Genomic DNA, 20,061 nt, shown 5'->3' on the forward strand with positions numbered 1-20,061 from the left:
CTGAGACCTCACATTTCTACATTTCCAGATTGCATCCTCTGTATTGCTGCTGTTGAAAAGTTATATATGTGTACCCAACTGATGCAAAATTCAATACTGCATAATTACCTGGTATATTTGGTTAGCACAGGCTAGCAAGCCAGGTGATTTAGGTCCTAATGATATTAAGATAAGCTTATGCTAGAACTATTCAGAATGTATGAGTCATACCTAAACATTCAAGTCCCACCACCCTCAGCTGCAGCCCCTTGAAAGAGAGTTGCAGCCTTGTACAATTGACTATTTGTTCAGAGCAATGAGTGACTGAAAAGCCAGTAAAATGATGTGGTAGATTTTTAAAGATACCTTTAGATGTACATACTCTGTGACTTTTTTTTGGCTCATGCAAAATGCTCCTTGGAAGCAAACAAGCTTTTTTTGAGAGGTACTGAGGTTTGAACTCAGGGCCTTGTGCTTGCTAGGCATAAACTGTAAAACAAGCTAAATGTAAGCAGCTCTTAGTGAATATTCCAAAAGGAAGTTTTAAGGTAGTTTGACACCTTTTTATGTTTTACTCAATTATTTGGAGGCTCTCAGCCTGATAGGGAACAGAGTGAATAAATTCTGCCTTATTTGGTGGTTTACATTATGGAAGGCCACAGGAGGCTGAGGTGTTCTAGGAGGCCAAGCTGGGATATACTACCCAGCTCTATTCTATCAGCCAGTCCCTATTTTCATATGCCAGAAGAGGCATATCTTAGTAATTAACAATAACATGGTATGTGGGGAGCCTGTAGACCCTGGGAACTATGCCTGGGTGCAGGAAGCATAATGGGATGGGATGTGTGGAAAAAGTCTGATGCCAATGGAAAACTGCTGGTTTGTGTGTTTGCCCTGTTCTGTATATAGGATTCTCAGTGCTTGACATTACACAGTGATCCTGACCAAAATCAGGATGATCTAATGTCCTTAGCTTTACTGTTTCCTGATATCCTGTTTCCTGCCCCCTTGGAATATACCCTTTAATCTGTAATAGAAACCATTCCAAACTAACATGTACTCTCTGACCCATTAAACTTAGAAGATGGAGTATGCGCAGGAGTTCAATTGGGTCTGTCCATTAAATGTGTGCTCATTCTCAAGGAAATAGGAATATATGTCTTGGCATAATGAATAGTGCGCATGAGTAATCCTTTTACTGGCTATCACTATGTGCACTGAACAGAGAACTAGCAATGGTTGGTAGGCTGAATAATGGCCCTCTAATGATAATGCTGGAGTCTGTGGTGTCACCTTACATGGCACAAAAAGCATTTTTCATATGATACTAACCTAAGGGTCTTGGGATATGAGGAATATCTCTACAGCTTCTCCACAAAATCACCAAGTGTAATTCACCTGTATACTTACCAGAGGTTCAGAGGCTGATGTGATGCAGAAGAAAGAGTAAGCAAGGTGACCAGGAGCTAAAAATTAGAATGATGCAGCCACAAGTCTAGAATGACACATTTCTCCCAGTAGGAGGCAAGGAGTCAATTCTTCCACAGAGTCTTAAGTGGACACGGCCCTCCTGATGGCTTGAGGTTGAGCTTCTGGCCTCCAGAACTAAGAAAGAATAAATTTATCTTATGCTAAACTGTCAACTTATGGTAATTTGGTTTAGCAGCTATAGGAAAATCATATAAACCACAAAGTGAAATGATATAAGGTAATAATTAGAATATATCTAGGATAGTCCTGGGAGAGAATCATAATAGCTCAATATGGTACATATTACCACACAAAATTATGTTAATTGAAATGAACTCTAAGACATAGAGTTGTTGATCTTGTTACCAATGTACTGTATCTAGTTCTTTCTTCTTATTTTATTTCATTTTTCTTTTTTTCAATTGCTTTAGCCCTGGCAATCACTGTCTGATTATGGTACCCTGAATCTTATGTACATTTATCTGATTTGAGGAAGGGAAGAGGAAGAACAAAATGCTGAAACAAGGACAAAGGATGGCCCATTGCAATGATACTCACAAGACAATATGTCAAAATGAACTTTACGACTTGGGCCTGGGGAAGGAGAGGGGGTAAATACCCAGAGAAAAACTAAGGAGTGGGTAACAAAGAAATTTCTTTGACAAAGAAATGTACTCATTACCTTACTCATGTAACTATAACTCCTCTGTACAGCATCTTTACAATAAAATAATTAAAAAAAAAAAAAAGAAAATAGTGGCTATAAGGTCCTCGCGTGGAGGGTGAGCAGACTCCACCCTCCTTGCAGCAAAGTCTCCACCCAGTACCTGCATTACCTAGGCAACTGGCCCACCTGGAAGAGGTCACATCTGAATTTGATGTGGCCACTCCTTTTTCCACCCATACCCTAGATAAGGCCTAGCCCAGGCCCAGACGCTCTCTCTGCTCTTTTCTAGCTCTTTCTCAGCTCTTTCCTTCTCTTCTCTTTCCCAGCTCCCTTCTCTTTCCCAGCTCTCTCTTTCCCACCTTTCCCAGATGCTTTCTTTTCTAACTCTTTTCTCTCTTTTCTAGCTCTTTTCTCTCTCTTTCCCAGCTCTCTCTCTCTTTCCCAGACCTTTCCTCACTGCGTGGAGCATCAAGATGGCTTGGTGCCAGCCAGAATGATGAATAAACCTACCCCTTACCTGAATACCATGTGCGTGCTGCTGTTCTTGCGTGCTGCTGTTCTTACTCAGCTATCTCTTTGTAAAAGCCTAACAGTGGCCAGGCCTGGTTCCAACATGGCTGAGAGGAATGATGCAGCAAGAAATACCTATCAGCCCCATGGACTCTGAGTTCCAGATGTATGAACCCTTCATGGCCAAGACCATGTAGGTGTTCTCCTAGCTTCCATCCAGTCAAGTGTCCCTTCCCTACTAATTGAAGAGATGGTAGATCCCATCATAGAGAAACCACTCAAGTTCAAATGCATGTCCACTCTCTGGCCAGCAGAGCCAGGACATTCCCTTAGAGGGAAGAGAACAGAAGACCCTTTATCTAGAGGGCACTGAGAGACTATACCTGGTTCTGGGATCCTCCTTGTTAGGAAACAGAGTCACAAAGATATTATAATAAAGAAAGAGCAGAAAAAGACCTCAACAGACCAGATCAACTTTAATGGAGAGTTGAAGAGGAATGTCATGGTGAGCTGAGGAGAGTCAGGAGACACAAGGTGTCCCAGGGGCAGGGGTCAAGGGACTTATGGAGTGTCCTGGGTGAAGGTGGAGGGAGGGCACAAAAAGTGGTTCTTTGCAAGTTTGTAGTTTTGGCCTGAAATAATTTATGCAGGCTGCTTCCAAGAGCCTGTTGTGCAAACTCACTGAGCCAGTCCTGTTTTAGCCAGGGGTGGCCTGCTTCAGGGAACTCTGGGGGGCTGAGTAGACTTTCACATTTTGGGGCGTGCAGATTCACTGCTTGCACGAGAAGTCTATTTCCTTGTTTCTTTCTTTTCACATAAACTTGTTCTGTATGCTTTAAATACTCTCCTGCCCTTTCATTCATTAATCAATAGAGGAAACAAGCCTGAACCCTTGACAATATTCCTGGAAGATCTGTTGTCTGGGAAGTCTCCTTGGTTGGAGTGGCTCTCTTTCAATCTGGGATCAAGCGAGCCTGGGGCCTGGTCTGGAAGAAGTCCCTGGCTATCCCAGGGCGATGTACGGATTGTCTATCAAGTAATGGGTCTGTTGCTCAGGGCTCTAACTGCCGACAAGAAGCCTCTGGGTGAGCATGCAGTGTGCTGCTACTGATTAGGAGCTAGAGGAAATTCAGAAGAAGAGAACAAAGTAAAGCAGGACTGAGGACAAAATGGCTCAATCAAGAGAAAAGTAGTTTCAGGCCTGACATCAGCTTTGCTTTCACAACGGGGTTCTTCTTATTATCTGCTTTTGAACCTCAGTAGGAGAACTTGCCTACCTTTGATACTGTAAGCAGAAGGCTTCGTGTTATAAGATGAAAGTAGCTTTCTGGCTTGTTAGAGAGAAATCACATGGGAATGGTTTTCCCAGTCAGAAGCTGGAGCCTCTCAAAAAGATGTCACTCTACAGCAAGATTATTTCCCTCTTCCATGAATATCAAAATAGGCCCTGAATAATTCTTTCCATTAGGAGCCCAGTCTCCCACAGCTCTCAGGTTTAGGATTGAAACAATATAGTATGATTACTATTGTCCTGTATAATTTAGATCGTAAGTGCAAAATGGGAAATGTAAGATATTTTTTTTTTATATCTTGTCACTCCAGATGAGAATATACTTTGAAAGTGGAATTTAAAACAATGCAACAGCAATTAAAGACCAATGTCCTCCCTGGGATTAACAAGACAGTCCCCCCTACCCCCAACCCAGTGCCAAGATTTTGATTGGCAGTATGTAATTAAAAGGTACTTTAAATGACTAGTTAAACAACCAACCACAAAAAGGTGACAGAGACGAACAATTTTAATATAGGAAAATTTGAAAGGTTATACACATTTTGGATATGTGTAAAACACCTGATTAAACATTTAAAACTTAAAGTGTTTTACTCTACAGTTTTTGCTTTTTTTGTAATAATGTAATGCACACTGTATTTGTCAAAAAATTTAGTAGCCAATGTATTTAAATTATTAGGGAATGGTAGAAGTTTTATGACCACAGAATAAAAGTATTTTAGGCAATACATTCCATCAGGCCTTGGTTTTCCCCTTCTAGTGCATTTGTTTACTATAAATAAAATAATGATAGCTGTTCATTTTACTACCTACAAAGTATACTTCAATCATAACTTTTAATAGTTGGCTAATTTGAATTCAGAGTGGGAGTATTTAGTGTGGAACTTGAGTTACAACCATCCCTGTGCCTGGCCAGGTGCTGTGGCTGTTGATTTCACAGACATTCTGAAGCCTACCCAGGAGTTGGGGGGGAGGGGTTGTGGGGGGACACTATCCATCCTGCTCCAAGGCCTATAAGGCATCCTTTGAATTGTAGTTACCTGGCTCAATGGGTAGGGACAGGAAGGCCCTGCCTTGGGGAAATGTAGATACATCATGTTGTTTAGCCCTGGGGGAGCTCTGCTCATTATGCTGTGTTTATGTATAATACTTTGCTGAGGTTTGGTCTCCAATCAACATGTGACCTTTGTCTTTAAAAGCTCAGTACATGCTCTGTTCAGGGCTGCATATCTTTGTAATTGGCTTTCAGCAGTCTGCTAGCGCTAAAATAAAGACTCCAAAATTTACCCTCTCAATGTGGCTTCTCTATTTTCTGGTGGCTGGTTTTATATCTGACTTAAGGTATACATTTTACCACACAACAGCAGGTGCCAGAGGATCAGCATTTTAGAAAGTACCTCTTTCACACCAGCTCTGAGAAGCGTGAGATATATATATAACCAGATAGACCTGTATTTGCCATTTTGTATTAGACCGGTATTTACCATTTTGTACTTTCTTTAACTTGCCTTTCAGCTTCTGTACACATGCTTGCTAAACCTTGAAGAGTGCAGCTGCTATTCTACCTGTCCTTGAGCCCCTGACACTCCTGGATCTGGAGCTGAAATTAACGACCCTCTGGCAGGGAGTACCTGACAAAGTACCTGACACATTCCAGACCACTTTCTCTGGGCCTAGGAGATAGTTGCTGCCCGGCAACCACTTCCCCCGGATCAGGGTCAGAGATAGTGGCCATCTGACAACCACTTCTCCTAAATTACCCTGGAAGTACTGTCTAATTAGTTTAGAGCACAATAGCTCACTAAGGCTGACCAATTATTAGCCCCAGCCCTTTTCCCGCTTTGTACTGTGCCAATCATCCGCTAGAATTATGATTTAAATTTCCCGCGTGGTGTATTGATTCGTTGCCAATACATACTGAGGCCTTATCCCTACCAAAGAACATATAAAAGGCGCTGTAACCCTGTGCTGGGGGCCGCTCTCTGCACTCAGACATCAGTGCACAGAGGGGTCCGTGCTCGAGCTTGTCAATAAACAACTCATTGCCGCTTGCATTGATCTTTGGTCTCTGGTGGTCTTTTTAGGCGCTTCAAGTCTCTGGGCATTACAGCTCTAGGAAGTCACCAAAGTGCAGAGAGAAACTTGTTGCAATGATTGAAAAAATTAAGTTGACTTAATGTATAAATTGGGGTGTAATAGCATGTACCTGTAATCCCAACTACTCAGAAGGAGGAGGCGAAAGGATCACTTGATCCCAAGGGTTTAAAGCCAGCCTGGGCAATGTAGTAAGACTTTGCCTCCTAAAATAAGCATTTAAAATATGTATTTAAAAGTCTCCAGCTCTCCCGACTCTTCTTAAGTGCTTGTTGATTCTCTCACAATTGCACAGGGCATATCAGACTATGTTGATTGTTCTTTAGCCAGCCCTGTACTTTCTTCTTGGCTTCTTTTAGAACTTAAGGAAGATAAGGATTTAGCTGACAACAAGCAAGTACACAGGCTTTGAAACTCCTGGTAGGCATTATCAATCTTCCCTAAAGAGAAACACAGCAGGGGCCCTTTAAATGTCTAGATGAGTACAACGGACAAAATCTGAACAATCCAAGTGACAAATGTTGCTAAATGAGTTTGAAGGCACCTCTTCACTTGCCTGCCAGCCTGTATAGATTGCTTTGTGATATTGGGAGGCCTAGAGGAGACCTTTACTCTCATTGGGTAAATGAGGTCTCTTATCAGCACTTGGCTCCATTCTAATTAACAGAACAGCTACTGTAAGAATTCAGATTACTGGCCACAAGGGACTCACTATTATTTTTAAGCATTTGCCCAAAACTCTGTTTTCTCATTCAGCAACTCAGTCACCATGGAAGGAGCTACATTTCAGGTTTATGCTTTGGGGAACAAAGAAAATGACTCTGCTTGGGGACATTAAACTTATTACCCAGAGCTTACTTAACATAACAAGGAAGGAAGGAAGGAAGGAAGGAAGGAAGGAAGGAAGGAAGGAAGGAAGGAAGGAAGGAAGGAAGGAAGGAAGGAAGGGGAGGAAGACAGAGGAAGAGGCAGGAAGGGGCAGGAAGGGAGAGAAAATTCCTAACCAAACCCTTTTTTCAGCTTGTTATCTCTGTTCATTATTATTATTATTATTATTATTATTATTATTATTATTATTATTATTATTATTTTGGTCCAGTCATGGGCCTGAACTCTGGGCCTGGGCACTGTCCCTCAGCAATTCAGCTCAAGGCTAGCACCCTACCACTTGAGCTACAGCGCCACTTCTGGCTTTTTTTTTCTGCTTATGTGGTGCTGAGGAATGGAACCCAGGGCCTCAGGCATGCAAGGCAAGCACTCTACCACTGAGCCACCTTCTCAGCCCTGTTCATTATTTTTTAATTTGAAAATTAGTTTAAAAATTAAGAACTTAATTAAAATATTTAATTTTAAAAGGCCTAGTATTTAATTTTTAATGAACAAAGCAAATGAAGCATTTACACTTGAAGAAATTATATTTAATGCCAATAATGGAGGTAATCTGGAACTATCAAGATTTTAATCTATATTAGGTCAATAAAAACCAAGGAAAGGATACATTCCTCAGAAACTCTACCTTTAATCATGTTCGCATGTTATTTTAGGCATAATTACAGAGAGTGACATCCTTTTCATGCTGGATAAGCTTGAGTTTCTGAGGAGAGAGATGAAAGAGGAAGGCTTTCTCATTTCCCCAGGAAATCAAGAAAAGAGTACCCCAGCCCAGCAGAGATTGCATTCTGCTACAAGGTAGAGACATCAATACCTTCTAAGTTCACCATGTCTCCCTTTGGTATTGGTTTAATGTTGTTGAATGTGAACAAGGATGAGCTCCCAGCTAACAAGGAAGAGAGAATCAATCTTATTTTAAAAGTACATGATTAATGAAAGATTGAGTCCTGCCTTATTCCTCAGGGTCTAGCAAAGCTTGTGCTCATGTGCTTGTCTACAGGCAGGTCATTCCGACCTTGGCTCCAGGAGACAATAGCCCCCACATCCAGCTTCCACTGTGGACCTGGCCAAGGACATCACCTTTGATCCCAAGGAGACCATAGCCCATTTTTTATTCCCTGCTTACTTGTTAAGATCTATATAAGCCCACCCCCAAATCCAATCCCTTGCACAACCTCCAAGCCTGCGGGAAGTTCTGCGCCCTCACTGTTCCTCAATAAACAGCCATTGCCTGTTGAGGATCAAGTTTGGCCTCTTCCTTTTCCATTCTCCATTTTCCCAACAATTAAAAAAATTAAATACATGATTAAAATATAATTCTTTAATATTTTTGAAATAATTTCAAATTCATAGGAAAATGGCCCAAATAATAAAACAGAATTGCATATCCTTCACTGTACCTCCTAATTCTCAATTCTCTAAGATAGTGTTAACATTTGACCACATTCGCCTTTCTCTATCTTTCTAGAGATATGTATGTACATCTAGTTTCTTTGAACCATTAGGAATAAGTTGCAAATATGACATCCTATTAGTCTTTAATATTCCAATATAAAAGGCACCTAACTACAATGAATCATCAAAACTAGGAAGGTAATACTGTTGGCAATACTATCATCTAGTTCTTTGAGATTATCCAAATTTCTTTGGTGGTCCCAATAATGTCCTTCTCAGTTCCAGATCCTGTTGGATTTAGTCATGTCTTCTTGGTGTCCTCAGTTGAGAACCATTCCAATGGGATGCCAGTCAGCTTTGTTGGGAAGAGATGAACACAGGTGCTTTCCCGTAGCTGCAGTACCAGTCACTATCCCTATCTTTGCTTGTACTTCATGACTATCAGGCTTTGAGTAGAGGAAGCTACTTCATTGGGACACAGCATACCTAAAGGGAAAGAATGTTAAACCAATTTCCTCTTCTGTTCTCACTCTCCTAGTCATGCCCAAGAATTTTATCTCTGCCCTCCTACCTCTCTTTATGGGGATAATTTGTGTTAAAACTTCTCCCTAGGGGAAAAAACACCCTCCAGGTCAGTTCTAACCAGAGGTCCCCTATGCAGTAGAACCCCTTGAGTCCTTACCTAACCTTTATGAAGTAAACTCCTACTTCTTTTTTGTTGTTGTTGTTGGTCGTGGGGCTTGAACTCTGGGCCTGTGAGGTTTCCCTGCACTCTTCAGCTCGAGCGAGCGCTCTGTTGCTTGAGCCACAGCACCACTTCCAGTTTTCTAGTGGTTTTTATTGGAGATAAGAGTCTCACGAGTTTTCCCGCCAGGCTGGCTTTGAACCGTGATCCTCAGATCTCAGCCTCCTGAGCAGCTACGATTACAGGAGTGAGCCACTGGCGCCAGGCTGTAAACTCCTACTTCAGACTCATGCATATGTACTGCCTTGCATACATATACTCACTATGGTTTGGCAGCCTTGTTTGTGCAAAGGTTCCTCCCCCAAATCTCCAAGCTCATGATCCCTCATTTCCCTAAGATCATCCACATCATTATCATTAACTCTTCCCACTTCAAATCCTACAAAACTGAAACTTTCTCTCCTTTTTTCTTTTTTTTAATGTGCTGGTACTGGGGTTTGAACTCAGGGCCTAGGTGTTGTCCCTTAGCTTTGCCTGTCCAAGGTTGGCACCCTACCGCTTGTGCTACACCACCGCTTTCAACTATTGGTGAATTAATTGGAGATGAGAGTCTCATGAACTTTCCTTCTGAGGCTGGCTTTGAACTGAGATCCTCAGGTCTCAGCTCCTAGGATTACAGGCATGAGCCACTGTTACCTCTCTGAAAACTGAAATTCTTAACTATGAGTTTGATCTTGAGCTACCTAGTCCTGCTGTTGTTTTCCTTAAGACTTTCTCAATCTCTCTCTTTCTCCTCTCTCCCTCCTTCCCCCTCTCTCTTTCTCTCTCTCTCCCTCTCTTGCTCTGCTTTGCTACTTCTCTGTTACATCTTCATTCAAAATTTTTTAGAGACATCAAAAACCTGATACCTTCACCTCTGATGCTACCCATTGGTAGCAGTAGCATATCCTTCAGTTTGTGTTGTCTGCTATTTCCTCATGCTTAAAATCAGTGTGTGCCTGTTGTATCTGGAATACAAAGGGATCACTGTGTCCTCTGTATGACACTAAGATGCACATGAATACGGAAAGCCCCTTACTAGAGTTCATAACTTCTATTATGTAATAAACTTCTATTATGTAATAAGCCTAGTTAGGTGTCTCTACCATAAAGATAAAAAAGTGTTTTATACCTATTGAATAAGAAATAAGCACATTTATGGGGAGATATTTTAAGACTATTTAAATATGCAGTTCCTCCTTAAGATTTTACCTATAAGTTCTTGCATCTACTAATGATTCTTGTCCAAATATATTATTCCCTTAATTGTTACCTAATGGTGATTTAAAAAAAATTCACCAAGTCTTCTACAATCAGTAGTTGTCATTCTATCCTTTCTCCTCAGTTTTTAGGGCATATCAGCACAGACTCATGACTCTTATTTTATGTGATGGGTCAAAATTCAATGCTATAATTATTTTTATGTCTTAATATTACTTATTAGGCTAGATTGAAAAAACAACAAATGTACCTCTTCAAGCTGTTTCCTAGCTCCATTTGATAGATCTTCAGTATTCTTGGATTCATTCCTTACTTTCTGGCACAAGATATTCCAGGTGTAGCTTCTAGAATTGTTTTCTTACTGTCTTGGCTCCTTTTTGTAGAGAATGGAATTTAGTGTTAAAAAATTGGGACATTACATTTTCTCATTCTACTGACATTTTATTGGTTCAAGTCTTTCTCAAAACTGGGAAATACATGCACACATCACCTCCCCCCGCCCCTACATATGCAGTGTACATGCCAGCTAGGCACCAATGGGTCATACCTGTAACCCTAGCTATTAAGAAAACTGAGATCTGAGGATTGAAGTTCAAGCAATCAGCAAAATGCTAGAAGTCCGGGTATAACTCAAGTGGTAGAACAGTAGCATTGCATGAAAAAGTCAAGTGAAAACACAGGCCCTGAGTTCAAACCTTAGTACCGTCACATATACCTAAAAAGTATCTGCCATTTGGCTCTTTTTACACAGCTTTTATTTTTTAAAGCTATACTGAAACAATGAGATCTTTCAACTCATTGGAAAAGGGTTTGGTATTTTATTCCTATGCTAAATTTAAGGACATGGGACTTGCAGAACTGGCTTTTTTTATTTGAGGATTTGTGGAGTTAGCATACTTTGGATGTCATGACAATTTGGGTCACAAGGTTTGCGTCTGTCTTTCAGTCCAGGTGACATGATCCCAGTGAGCTATTTTACAGTCAAGCATATTTCTTTTTTTTTAATTCTTTTTTAACAACAAGCAGCTTAATTGATAATAGCAGGACAGCGGGGCAAATATTGAAATTTTGAATTGAAACATTGAATATTGAAACATTGAAATTCAAGCGATACAATCCATTTTTTTGAAATGCACATGTAAAGATTTTCTGCTCTCCCCTTCCTAAATTACTGTCTGACTTAGGAATCTGGAAACACCTGGTGATAATGCTTTAAAATGCAGCTTCCTTAAAGCATACCCATTATGCTGATTGAATTACATAAGGAATTCTTAAAATACAGCCTGCCTTCTCTTTCTAAAAATAATATATATGGAAGATACCATGCTTATGAGATATAAGGGGAAAAATAATGTCTGCTGGTGTCTTTGTAAGCTAGGAGTACAGGCTGTCAAAATATGTTAATAAAAGAATCCTCTATGTACCTTTCATCATATAAAATGATATTTATCGAAATGAACCCCAGGAAATGGAAATGTGAGGACTTTTCTTTGTTGTTTTTGTTTCCTTTTCTTTTTGTCTTCTTTGTTCATTTGTCTGCCTTTGAGAGGGTAAAGTTGGGTGGGGGGCACAGAAATAGAGGGACAAAGGGTGAACAAATGCAGCAGTGTTACTCACTAGACATTATGTTGAAAATGATGTGATGGGAGGGGAAAAAACTGGGAGAGAGAGGGGGAAGGGGTGACAGTATCCAAAAAGAAATGTACTCATTACCTGACTTACATAACTGTAACCCCTCTGCACATCACCTTTATAATAACAATAAAAAATTAAGAAAAAATATAAGAATGTAACAAAAATCCTTCTCCTTCTATAAGATGAAAGGGAAACATAAAGTACATCCTTGGCATTGTTCTGGTTTCAATTTGATATGATCTGGAGCTAAGTTATTTTATTTTTAAGTCAGTCATGGGGCTTGAACTCTGGGCCTGGGTGCTGTCCCTGACCTCTTCAGCTCAAGGCAAGTACTTCACCACTTTGATCCACAGCATCACTTCTGGTTTTCTGGTGACTAATTAGAGATAAGAGTCTTATGGACTTTCCTGCCACAGCTGGCTTTGAACCACAATCCTCAGATCTCAGCCTTCTTAGTAGCTAGGATTATAGGTATGAGCCACTGGTGCTGGGCTGGAGCTAAGTTTTTCCTTTTTGTTGTTGTTGTTATAATTAGTTTTAAATTTAATCAAAGGGAGTGCAAACCAATCAAGGGAAATAACGAAGTGAAAGAGAAGCAAAATGACATTTGCAGTAGGCTGGTCCTCAAGGACCAGATAATAGCGAAAATGTAAATATGGGGTAAAATGCTCTATCGATTTTATACCCCAAAAGTTTGTCTAAGATTCTCCTTTAACAAAGATCATGTTATTGAATGAGGAATTTTCAGCTACGGATTAGTAATTTTGCTACTGAGAAAGTTTAGCCAACCATCCTTTTCATGAACACTAAGCAATGGATAGTAATTTAACAAACGGAAGATTCTTACAGTCTGAGGTAGCTTCTTTGCTACTCTTCTCTTGTCCTGCCAGCCTTGCTGTAATGCACAGCCAGAATTAGAACTAAGCTAGAAACAATAAGCACTGAGCTCAGTGATGGATACCCTGCTTAGTTTTGACTCTGACTCAAAAAGTTCATAGGATGAAACAAGGAGTAAAAGTCTTTGATGCATAGGTATGTGAATATGAGGTCTTCATGGTGAAAGCAAGGACAGACTATCCGAAAAAGATGAAGAGATACCATGCATTAACATTCAAGACTGAGATGATCTGAAAAGTACCAGGGAAAGTGAGATTTTCATCAGAAAAGAAAGAGCCTTTGAAAGAACGGTATCAAAATGTTAAGCAAGAGTTAAAAGAATCCCTCTGTACAGCATCTTAACAATAAAATAAAATTAAAAAAAAAAAGAGTTAAAAGAAGCCATGGCAAAGGAGTTAGCACCATTGAGCCAAGAGCTCTGCCTCCATCTTTGAGTCTGCAGTGGTCTAACCATGTCGTCCCCTTCATGGGGCTACGTTTTTCAATGATTAAGGAACTAGAAGGCTAGAAGATCATTGAGGCATAGAGAGCAAACCAACAGCAAGGCAAAGCAGACTCTTCAAGGGGAGGAGAGCCCAGAGTGAGGTATCCTGAGCCTTTTGTCATGGTCTGCCAAGTATTCAGTCCCATTCTTTCTCTTATGGTAATGAATCTTTGGTTTGATTGGCTGGGTCATGTTCATGTGCCACTAGAGACCCTCTTACTGGCTTCTCCAACTCTGAGCACAAGCTCAGAACTCTCCTTTTGATTGGATCCTCTGTATCTGAGCAGGAGTGGACGTGGGGATAGCTCTCTCTTCCCCTTCCCTTTGTAAGGCCCAGGTATCCATGTTTTGGAGCCCACATGGTCTGATAGGAATAAGAGACTTTTTGACATGTGTCATTATCTCTTGCCATGTTGGGCTTTGCCTCAGTCACCATTTTTTACACTTAACTACCTAAACAGAGCACTTAACTATCCTTTAAGTTCCTTTCTTTGCCCTGCTACTGCCAAATCTTGATTTTTTTTTAAAATCAACTAGGGAGGAAAAAAAATCTTAATTATAGAATTGATACCATATAGAGGCAGGTTTGTTTTCTCTGCCAATTAAGGAGCAAAGAAAACCTGAATATAAACGACCTCTATGAAGTAGGAAGACCCCTACTCAGGCAGGCAAGCCCACCTAGTCATCTGGAGTGACAGAGCCCACCGCAACAAAGTTGTTAACAAAGAAGCAACTTTATTGAGAAGGTTCCTACACTGACCGGCCAGGGCTGCAGCACAGGCTCAGGAGCTGATACTGCGACCCCCAGCGGCCCCCATTCTTTGGTTTCTAAAGGCAAAATCCATGAGGTCGAGCCTGGTCATGCGCAGGTGACCAATGGGATCGTACCACACAAAAGGATTGTATGGTCCTACCAGACCACACACAGGTGGCCAATAAGAGGAGTTTACCATAAACACGTGCAAATGGCAGGGTTTACCATAAGCATGTGGTTTCACCAGTTGGAGCCAGATTACAACCTATCTGTTTTATGGGTCAGTCTTTAACTCAACAATCAAGGTGAGTTAGGTTGTTCAGGGCAGGGGGACCTAGAGGCATTCTTTCCATACTAGGAACTAGGCTGGTTGGAGCTAAGGTCTAGTTAACCTTGTTTAAAGGTTTTTTTTTAAAATCCCTAAAACAAAGGCAAAGCCTGGAAAGAAGCTGTGCCAGCTCAAGTCTCCTCTCAGGGCCTACTTCCCTCTAACCATTTACCATTGCGGTGGCAAAAACCATCTAACTTTCTGAGAATGGTATAGTCCAGAGTTCCATCTTTGGGCGTGACTTGCAGTCAGTCTGGTGAGTGAAGGAGAGATGACCAGGCAGAAGCAACAGAGAATCCTTAGAGTTTCACTCACCAGAGTAGAGAAGGGGTGTGGACGTGGACGTGGAGGCCAGCAGTGGTATTGGTGAAACGTCTCTTGTGGTATCTCAAGGCAGTTCAGTTCATGGAAAAGGGGTGATCAGGAAATTCTAATATTCCCAACTCAAAAACCCCATCTGAGTCACAGCACCACATATGGACCACCTAGGTTTCAGTCTCCTGCAACTAATTCCCAGCTGAACCAATCAGCAAAACCCCCAATTTCCTCCAACAGCCTCGTCCCTCCCCTCTGTTCTTCCTCTTGAGGTCAGAAAAGGTCAGTAAACTCTGCTCCAGTGAAATCCTGATTCATTTCCTTTATTTCTGCAGCTTTAACTCATAAATAGTCCTCTCTGTCATATAAGTTTGTCCTAAAATGCTCTCCCAAATCCTAAGTGACACAACACTCTCTTGAGAAGCCTAAACTTACCTTATGAGTGTGAACTTTTATTCTGCAATAAAATGTCCTCCCAATTCCTTTCATTGTCTACTCTGCAGTTTGTCTCTGACAGTGACAGCACCTGGAAACACTACAGAGACTGCTTAATTTGTCCCTCTATCTCTGAGATTGGGGCAGGACAGATAGATGAGGGATAGGGATCTCACATGTGCGGGCGGGCGCGCGCGCGCACACACACACACACACACACACACACACCACAAATAGGGCTAGACTCAGAAGTTGAAATCAGGAAATAATCTAAAGAAAGGCAGGTAATCCCCTCCTACAATTCTAATCTAGTTCTCACAAGAGAGACATCAACATTTGCCTTCTCTTTTTCCTTCTCCTTTGATCAAAAGCTGTTTAGAGACAGAGAGATGAGAAACACACCTTGGAAAAAAAAGCCCTACATTGTACCTTCTATCCCCAAGTTTTGAGCAGGCTCAGACACATCTTCATATTTCAGAATAATAAGCAGCACCTACGGACCCATAACCACTGTCTGAAGATTAGGAGTTGCTAGAGCATAAGACAAGGTATATCCTTCCAGCTAAGAAACCATAAAGGCTGCAGATGAGAACCGCTATTTTGAGTCTTTAACATCCAGTTCCTATGTAGGGAGCAGGAAATGTTTCTCTTTTCTCTCCCCCCCCTTTTTTTTTTATAACTTTATATACTAAAATAAATCCTTTCTAAAACATTTATTGTATGGCACTTCTTTTTAGTGAGACATGCTGACATGTTTTTCTGAGTGGATCTCAAGGACCTATGATTTTGCACAGAAACTGGGAAGCTGAAGGAAGCCGTCATCTATCATCTGGCTAAAAGCCTCCAACCACTAGCAACATTTGAAATATATAATTATTGTCAATCACTGCTATCCTCTTTGCCACACTCTTTCCAGGATCTAGTATCTGTTGTTCTGCCATACTAATTTTTCATATACACATAGACATGTGTGTGTATATAAAATACAATCAATTGCATAGGTAGGTAATACCATCTAAGGGTCTTGAGTCCTTTCCACCAAATATGAATTATGAGGCAGAAGTGGAAGCAGAGGCAAGTGTTACATGAAAGGAAAAGTAAGGCATCAGAAGAAACTGAGGAAAAGCCTCCTAGCTACTAGCAGGTCAGTATAAGGCCCAAATCCAGACTCCTCACTGGGAAGCATCTTCTTCCCAGGTAAGGAGGAGGAAGAGGAGAAGGAGGAGGAAGAAAAGAAGGAGGAGGAGCAGGAGGAGGAGGAGCAGCAGGAGGAGAATATAGCTGTTTTTAGTGAAAGTATAAAGGAGACCTGAAACTTGGCAGCTCACCTGAAATGCTTGTGGGATCCCCCTTTTGTGTCCTTTTGTTGCAAGTCTCAGCTGCTGTGGCATCTTATTGGGTCACTGTCAACTTCACCACAAAGGGAGCGGCACGTGTCTGCTTCAAGGGTCTGCTCCAGAGTTGTCAGAGGCTTTCCTTTTGTCAGCTGTCGTCTAGGCTTTCCAGAGTCTTTTTTTAAAAATAATAATAATAATAATAATAATAATAATAAAGAAAACCAAACCACACAATTGGCCAAAGTAGAGAAAGAGGCAGGGAATGATAAAATAGATATTCCAAATAAACAGAAAAGAGGAGGAAGGGGGAAAAAATGGAAGAAAAGGTCATTAAAAATGATCATTGTACTGCTCAATAGTGTGAAAGAGAAAAGAGCGGTGTATTCAGATTTGGCAGTTTGGGGGCGTCCGTTTGGCTGAGGCTGGTCTCTGAGGGGAACGGGGGCCAGGATGGGAGAGAGGAGGGCTGGGGCTTTGGGGGGGCGAGGAGAGTGAAGGTGATGGTGTGTGTTTGGGGGTGGCAGGCAATGCAAAATTACCACCTATCCCCCACAGGGGAGCTATCTGATCTGGGGGGACCTGGATGGGCTTTAGCTAAGAGCAAGCAGAAATGGCTGGGGGGGGGGGGCGGGGAAATAATGCTCCATGCTTGGCTGAGCCTATGTGATTGCATTCTTTCAGCTAAGAGACTTCGCTAGTTTATAATGCAAGAGAAAGATGGCATTGTTTGTCCTTCTTCAGTTTTCTATGTATATATATATATGAAATATATATATTGTTGAACCCCAAGCCACGCTCATTCCATGGAGAGGCAGCAGGTCTCTGGAAAAATCACCTTGCAAGCAACTCTATGAGGGCATTTCTTGCCTAAGCCGAGAGGGGGCGCTATTACTCGTAATAAACTGTACAAATCCTTATAATGAATCCGCCCGCTGAAAGGAGAAGAGACCCAGTTAGAGGAGCTCTGGGGGGCCCTGCCATGACACCAACTCCCCACAGAGCACAGCCAGGCAGCCAGGAAGAGGCAGGGGTCGCCTCCTGGGGTGAAGAATGGAGTGACAGAGACTCAGGACAGGGACCAGGGGCATCCCGCCCCACGAGCACCCGGAGATCCCCCCACACCAGGGAAACGGTGGTGCTGAGGGTTCCGGACTGGGGAGGGGGCTCTCTCTCCAGGCCCCTCCCTCACCATCTACCCGGGCTACAGGGGGCGAGGGGGGACACAAGGGGGAACCGGGGTTGAAGGGCCAGCACCTCCCCGCTGTGACCAGGCGGCGGGGTCGTACTCGGCCCACACCCGCACGTACTCGTCCAGGTGGTGCGGCCCCAGGATGGAGGAGTCACGGGTGAGGTACTCGAAATTGTCCATGATGACAGCCACAAAGAGATTCAGCATCAGAAAGGAACAGAGGAAGATGAAGGAAACAAAATAAAAATAAGCAAATTCATTGCCGCAATCAGCCGTGAGGATGCCGGAGTTCCTGTCGCATGGTTTCCCACTGAGACAGGACAGCATGATATTGTGCCAGGCCTCGCCGGTGGCGCTCTTCCGGCCTCGGACTTCAACCACTCGAAGCGACGTCCCGCGAGCGTCCCCAGCCGGCGCGGCGCGTGTCCTTTGCTCTGCATTCCCTCTCCATCTTAGAGTTTAGCCTTCCCAGGCCTGCGGTCATTACATCATGGCCCCACGCAGCCTCGGCCGCCTCCCGGGTCACCGTCAGGTGGGGCCGCCGAGGGCCCACGCCAACCGCGGCCTTGTGTCCCAGCCCCACCGGAAGTGAGGGATGACACCTGGGTACTGGAGGAGGTGTGGTGCAAACCCGCCGCAGACAACGATGAGGCCAAGCCCCAATCATAAAAGAACGACCAGGACCACAACCCGGTGAGAAGGATGAGGACACAGCTCCAACTGAGAGGCGAGCGACCTAGGCTTTCCAGAGTCTTTAGGGAAGAAAGACCAGTGTCTCCCTTGGTCTCCTTTGCTTTCCCGAGGTCTTCAGGAAGAGGAGAGAGACTAGGCTCTGTCAGGTGTTCCTCATTCCCAGTCCCCAGAAGAGGAGGGCGTGTCACCCTATCTGCCTCATCATTCCTCATCTGCTTCTCCTTTATAGGAACCCAACAGCAAACAAGGTAAATATACTTACCGCTTAACAGTATAGTGTGTAAGTCAATACGGTCCTTTACTAAGCTGTGTTAGTAGCATTTGCTCTTAGTATTTCTGTGAGATGATATACATAAAAACATTAAAATAACAACAAATAACATTTACAAGCACTTCTGAAATGTTGGGCAATAAATTTCTGATATTTATTTAACACATTTAATTTATTTAAATCACTAAAAGTAACTCCACCACTCCCCCATCACACACACAATGCATGTTCACATGGAATCTGGCACTAAAATGTTCTCAGATGACTTGCTTCTGGGCTAACTTAGTACACTCACTGCCATCGAAAGTCAGCTCTCTCTACTAAGGCTTGTAAAAATAAATAAATAAATAATAAAAAAATGAAAAGATCTTAACCAAAACCAAACAACAACAACAACAACAAAAACCCCATAAGCTAGGCACCAGTGGCTCATGCCTGTAATCTAGCTCAGGTGGCTAAAAATCTGAAGATTGTGTTTGAAGCCAGCCTGGGCAGAAAAGTCTTGGGACTCTTATCTCCAATTCACCAGCAAAAAGCCAGAAGTGGAGATGTGGCTCAAGTGGTTGTGTTTTAGCCATGAGCAGAAAAAGCCAACAGACTGCGATATCCTGACTTGAAGACCTAGTACCAACACAAAAACCAGCCAACCAAACACCAAAAACCAACCCAAAACCAACCAACTAACCAAACAAAAATTTCTACAGAGTGCATCCTGCTATTACTGCTATTATCTAGTTCTTTTCCTAAGGAAGACAAGGCAGGGAGAAAGATACAAGACAGTAACTAGCTGGAAAACTTTATGATTATTTGCATTCCAGAGATGGGTTTGGGAAGCAATCTGTCAGCCTTAGAGCTCAAGTTTGGAACACAAGCTTATTAGCAGCCAGCACACTGCTGATTGCCCTGTTTCTTTTGCGTGTTCCCCAGTGCTTGCTGCCTGGCTGCTGCCCTGCTTACAGTCAGCTGCTCTCTCTCTTGGCCCCCACTGGACACCAACATCATAGTGCTGCCCAGAGTCCCTTGCTCAGGCTGAATGCCCACTTTAATTAAAGTTTGTGGTGCTGCAGAATGAAACTGGCAGGATCTGTCTTCTCAGGGATTCCTTCTTTGTCCTCTGGTGCCACAGCGGCCTGCTCATGGGTCTGCGTGCTGGCAGAACGGTCCCTGAGCATCTGGAAGGCAAATTCTGAAGGAAGTACACAGTAGCTTGGCATTTAGACCTTACTCTTCCAGTTCTGATTCAACCCAAAGATTAGTTATTTGCAGCCAAACTGGTGAGATGAGGATTTCTGGATTCCAGCTTTATTTCTGTTGAGAGCTTTTCTCAGGGATTTGGAGGCCTGTGGAGCAGAAGAGGAAGAAGCTTTTCCCACAAAACTCATTGAAAAGCTGGAGTAGGCAAACTTTCTTCCTTTTTCCCTTCACCTTCCTTCCTTCCATGAGAGAGAGCAATCTGTTCTGTCAAACTCCATCTTGTGATT

The 20,061-nt window shown here is 42.5% G+C and overlaps 1 protein-coding gene across 3 annotated transcripts; it reads right to left on the reverse strand.

Moving 5' to 3' along the window:
* Positions 1-1,489: 1,489 nt before the first annotated feature.
* LOC138804956 (voltage-dependent P/Q-type calcium channel subunit alpha-1A-like) lies at positions 1,490-17,982 on the reverse strand. 3 transcript variants are annotated; one of them, XM_069989528.1, is made up of 5 exons: positions 17,696-17,982; positions 17,263-17,359; positions 16,419-16,599; positions 10,493-10,615; positions 1,490-1,584 (listed from the first exon to the last, which is right to left on the reverse strand). In XM_069989528.1, the coding sequence occupies exons 1-3, from the start codon at positions 17,941-17,943 to the stop codon at positions 16,573-16,575; spliced, it is 372 nt and encodes a 123-aa protein (XP_069845629.1). In that variant the 5' UTR covers positions 17,944-17,982; the 3' UTR covers positions 1,490-1,584; positions 10,493-10,615; positions 16,419-16,572. The 3 variants fall into 3 exon arrangements, with proteins under 3 accessions (XP_069845629.1, XP_069845627.1, XP_069845626.1); XM_069989526.1 differs by lacking the exon at positions 1,490-1,584 and adding an exon at positions 8,275-8,783; XM_069989525.1 differs by lacking the exons at positions 1,490-1,584; positions 10,493-10,615; positions 16,419-16,599 and having other exon boundaries at positions 16,852-17,359.
* Between the last annotated feature and the right edge of the window lie 2,079 nt (positions 17,983-20,061).

This window comes from Dipodomys merriami, unplaced genomic scaffold (assembly GCF_024711535.1).
Source record: "Dipodomys merriami isolate MVZ:Mamm:240054 unplaced genomic scaffold, mDipMer1.0.p SCAF_38, whole genome shotgun sequence".
Taxonomy (NCBI): domain Eukaryota; kingdom Metazoa; phylum Chordata; class Mammalia; order Rodentia; family Heteromyidae; genus Dipodomys; species Dipodomys merriami.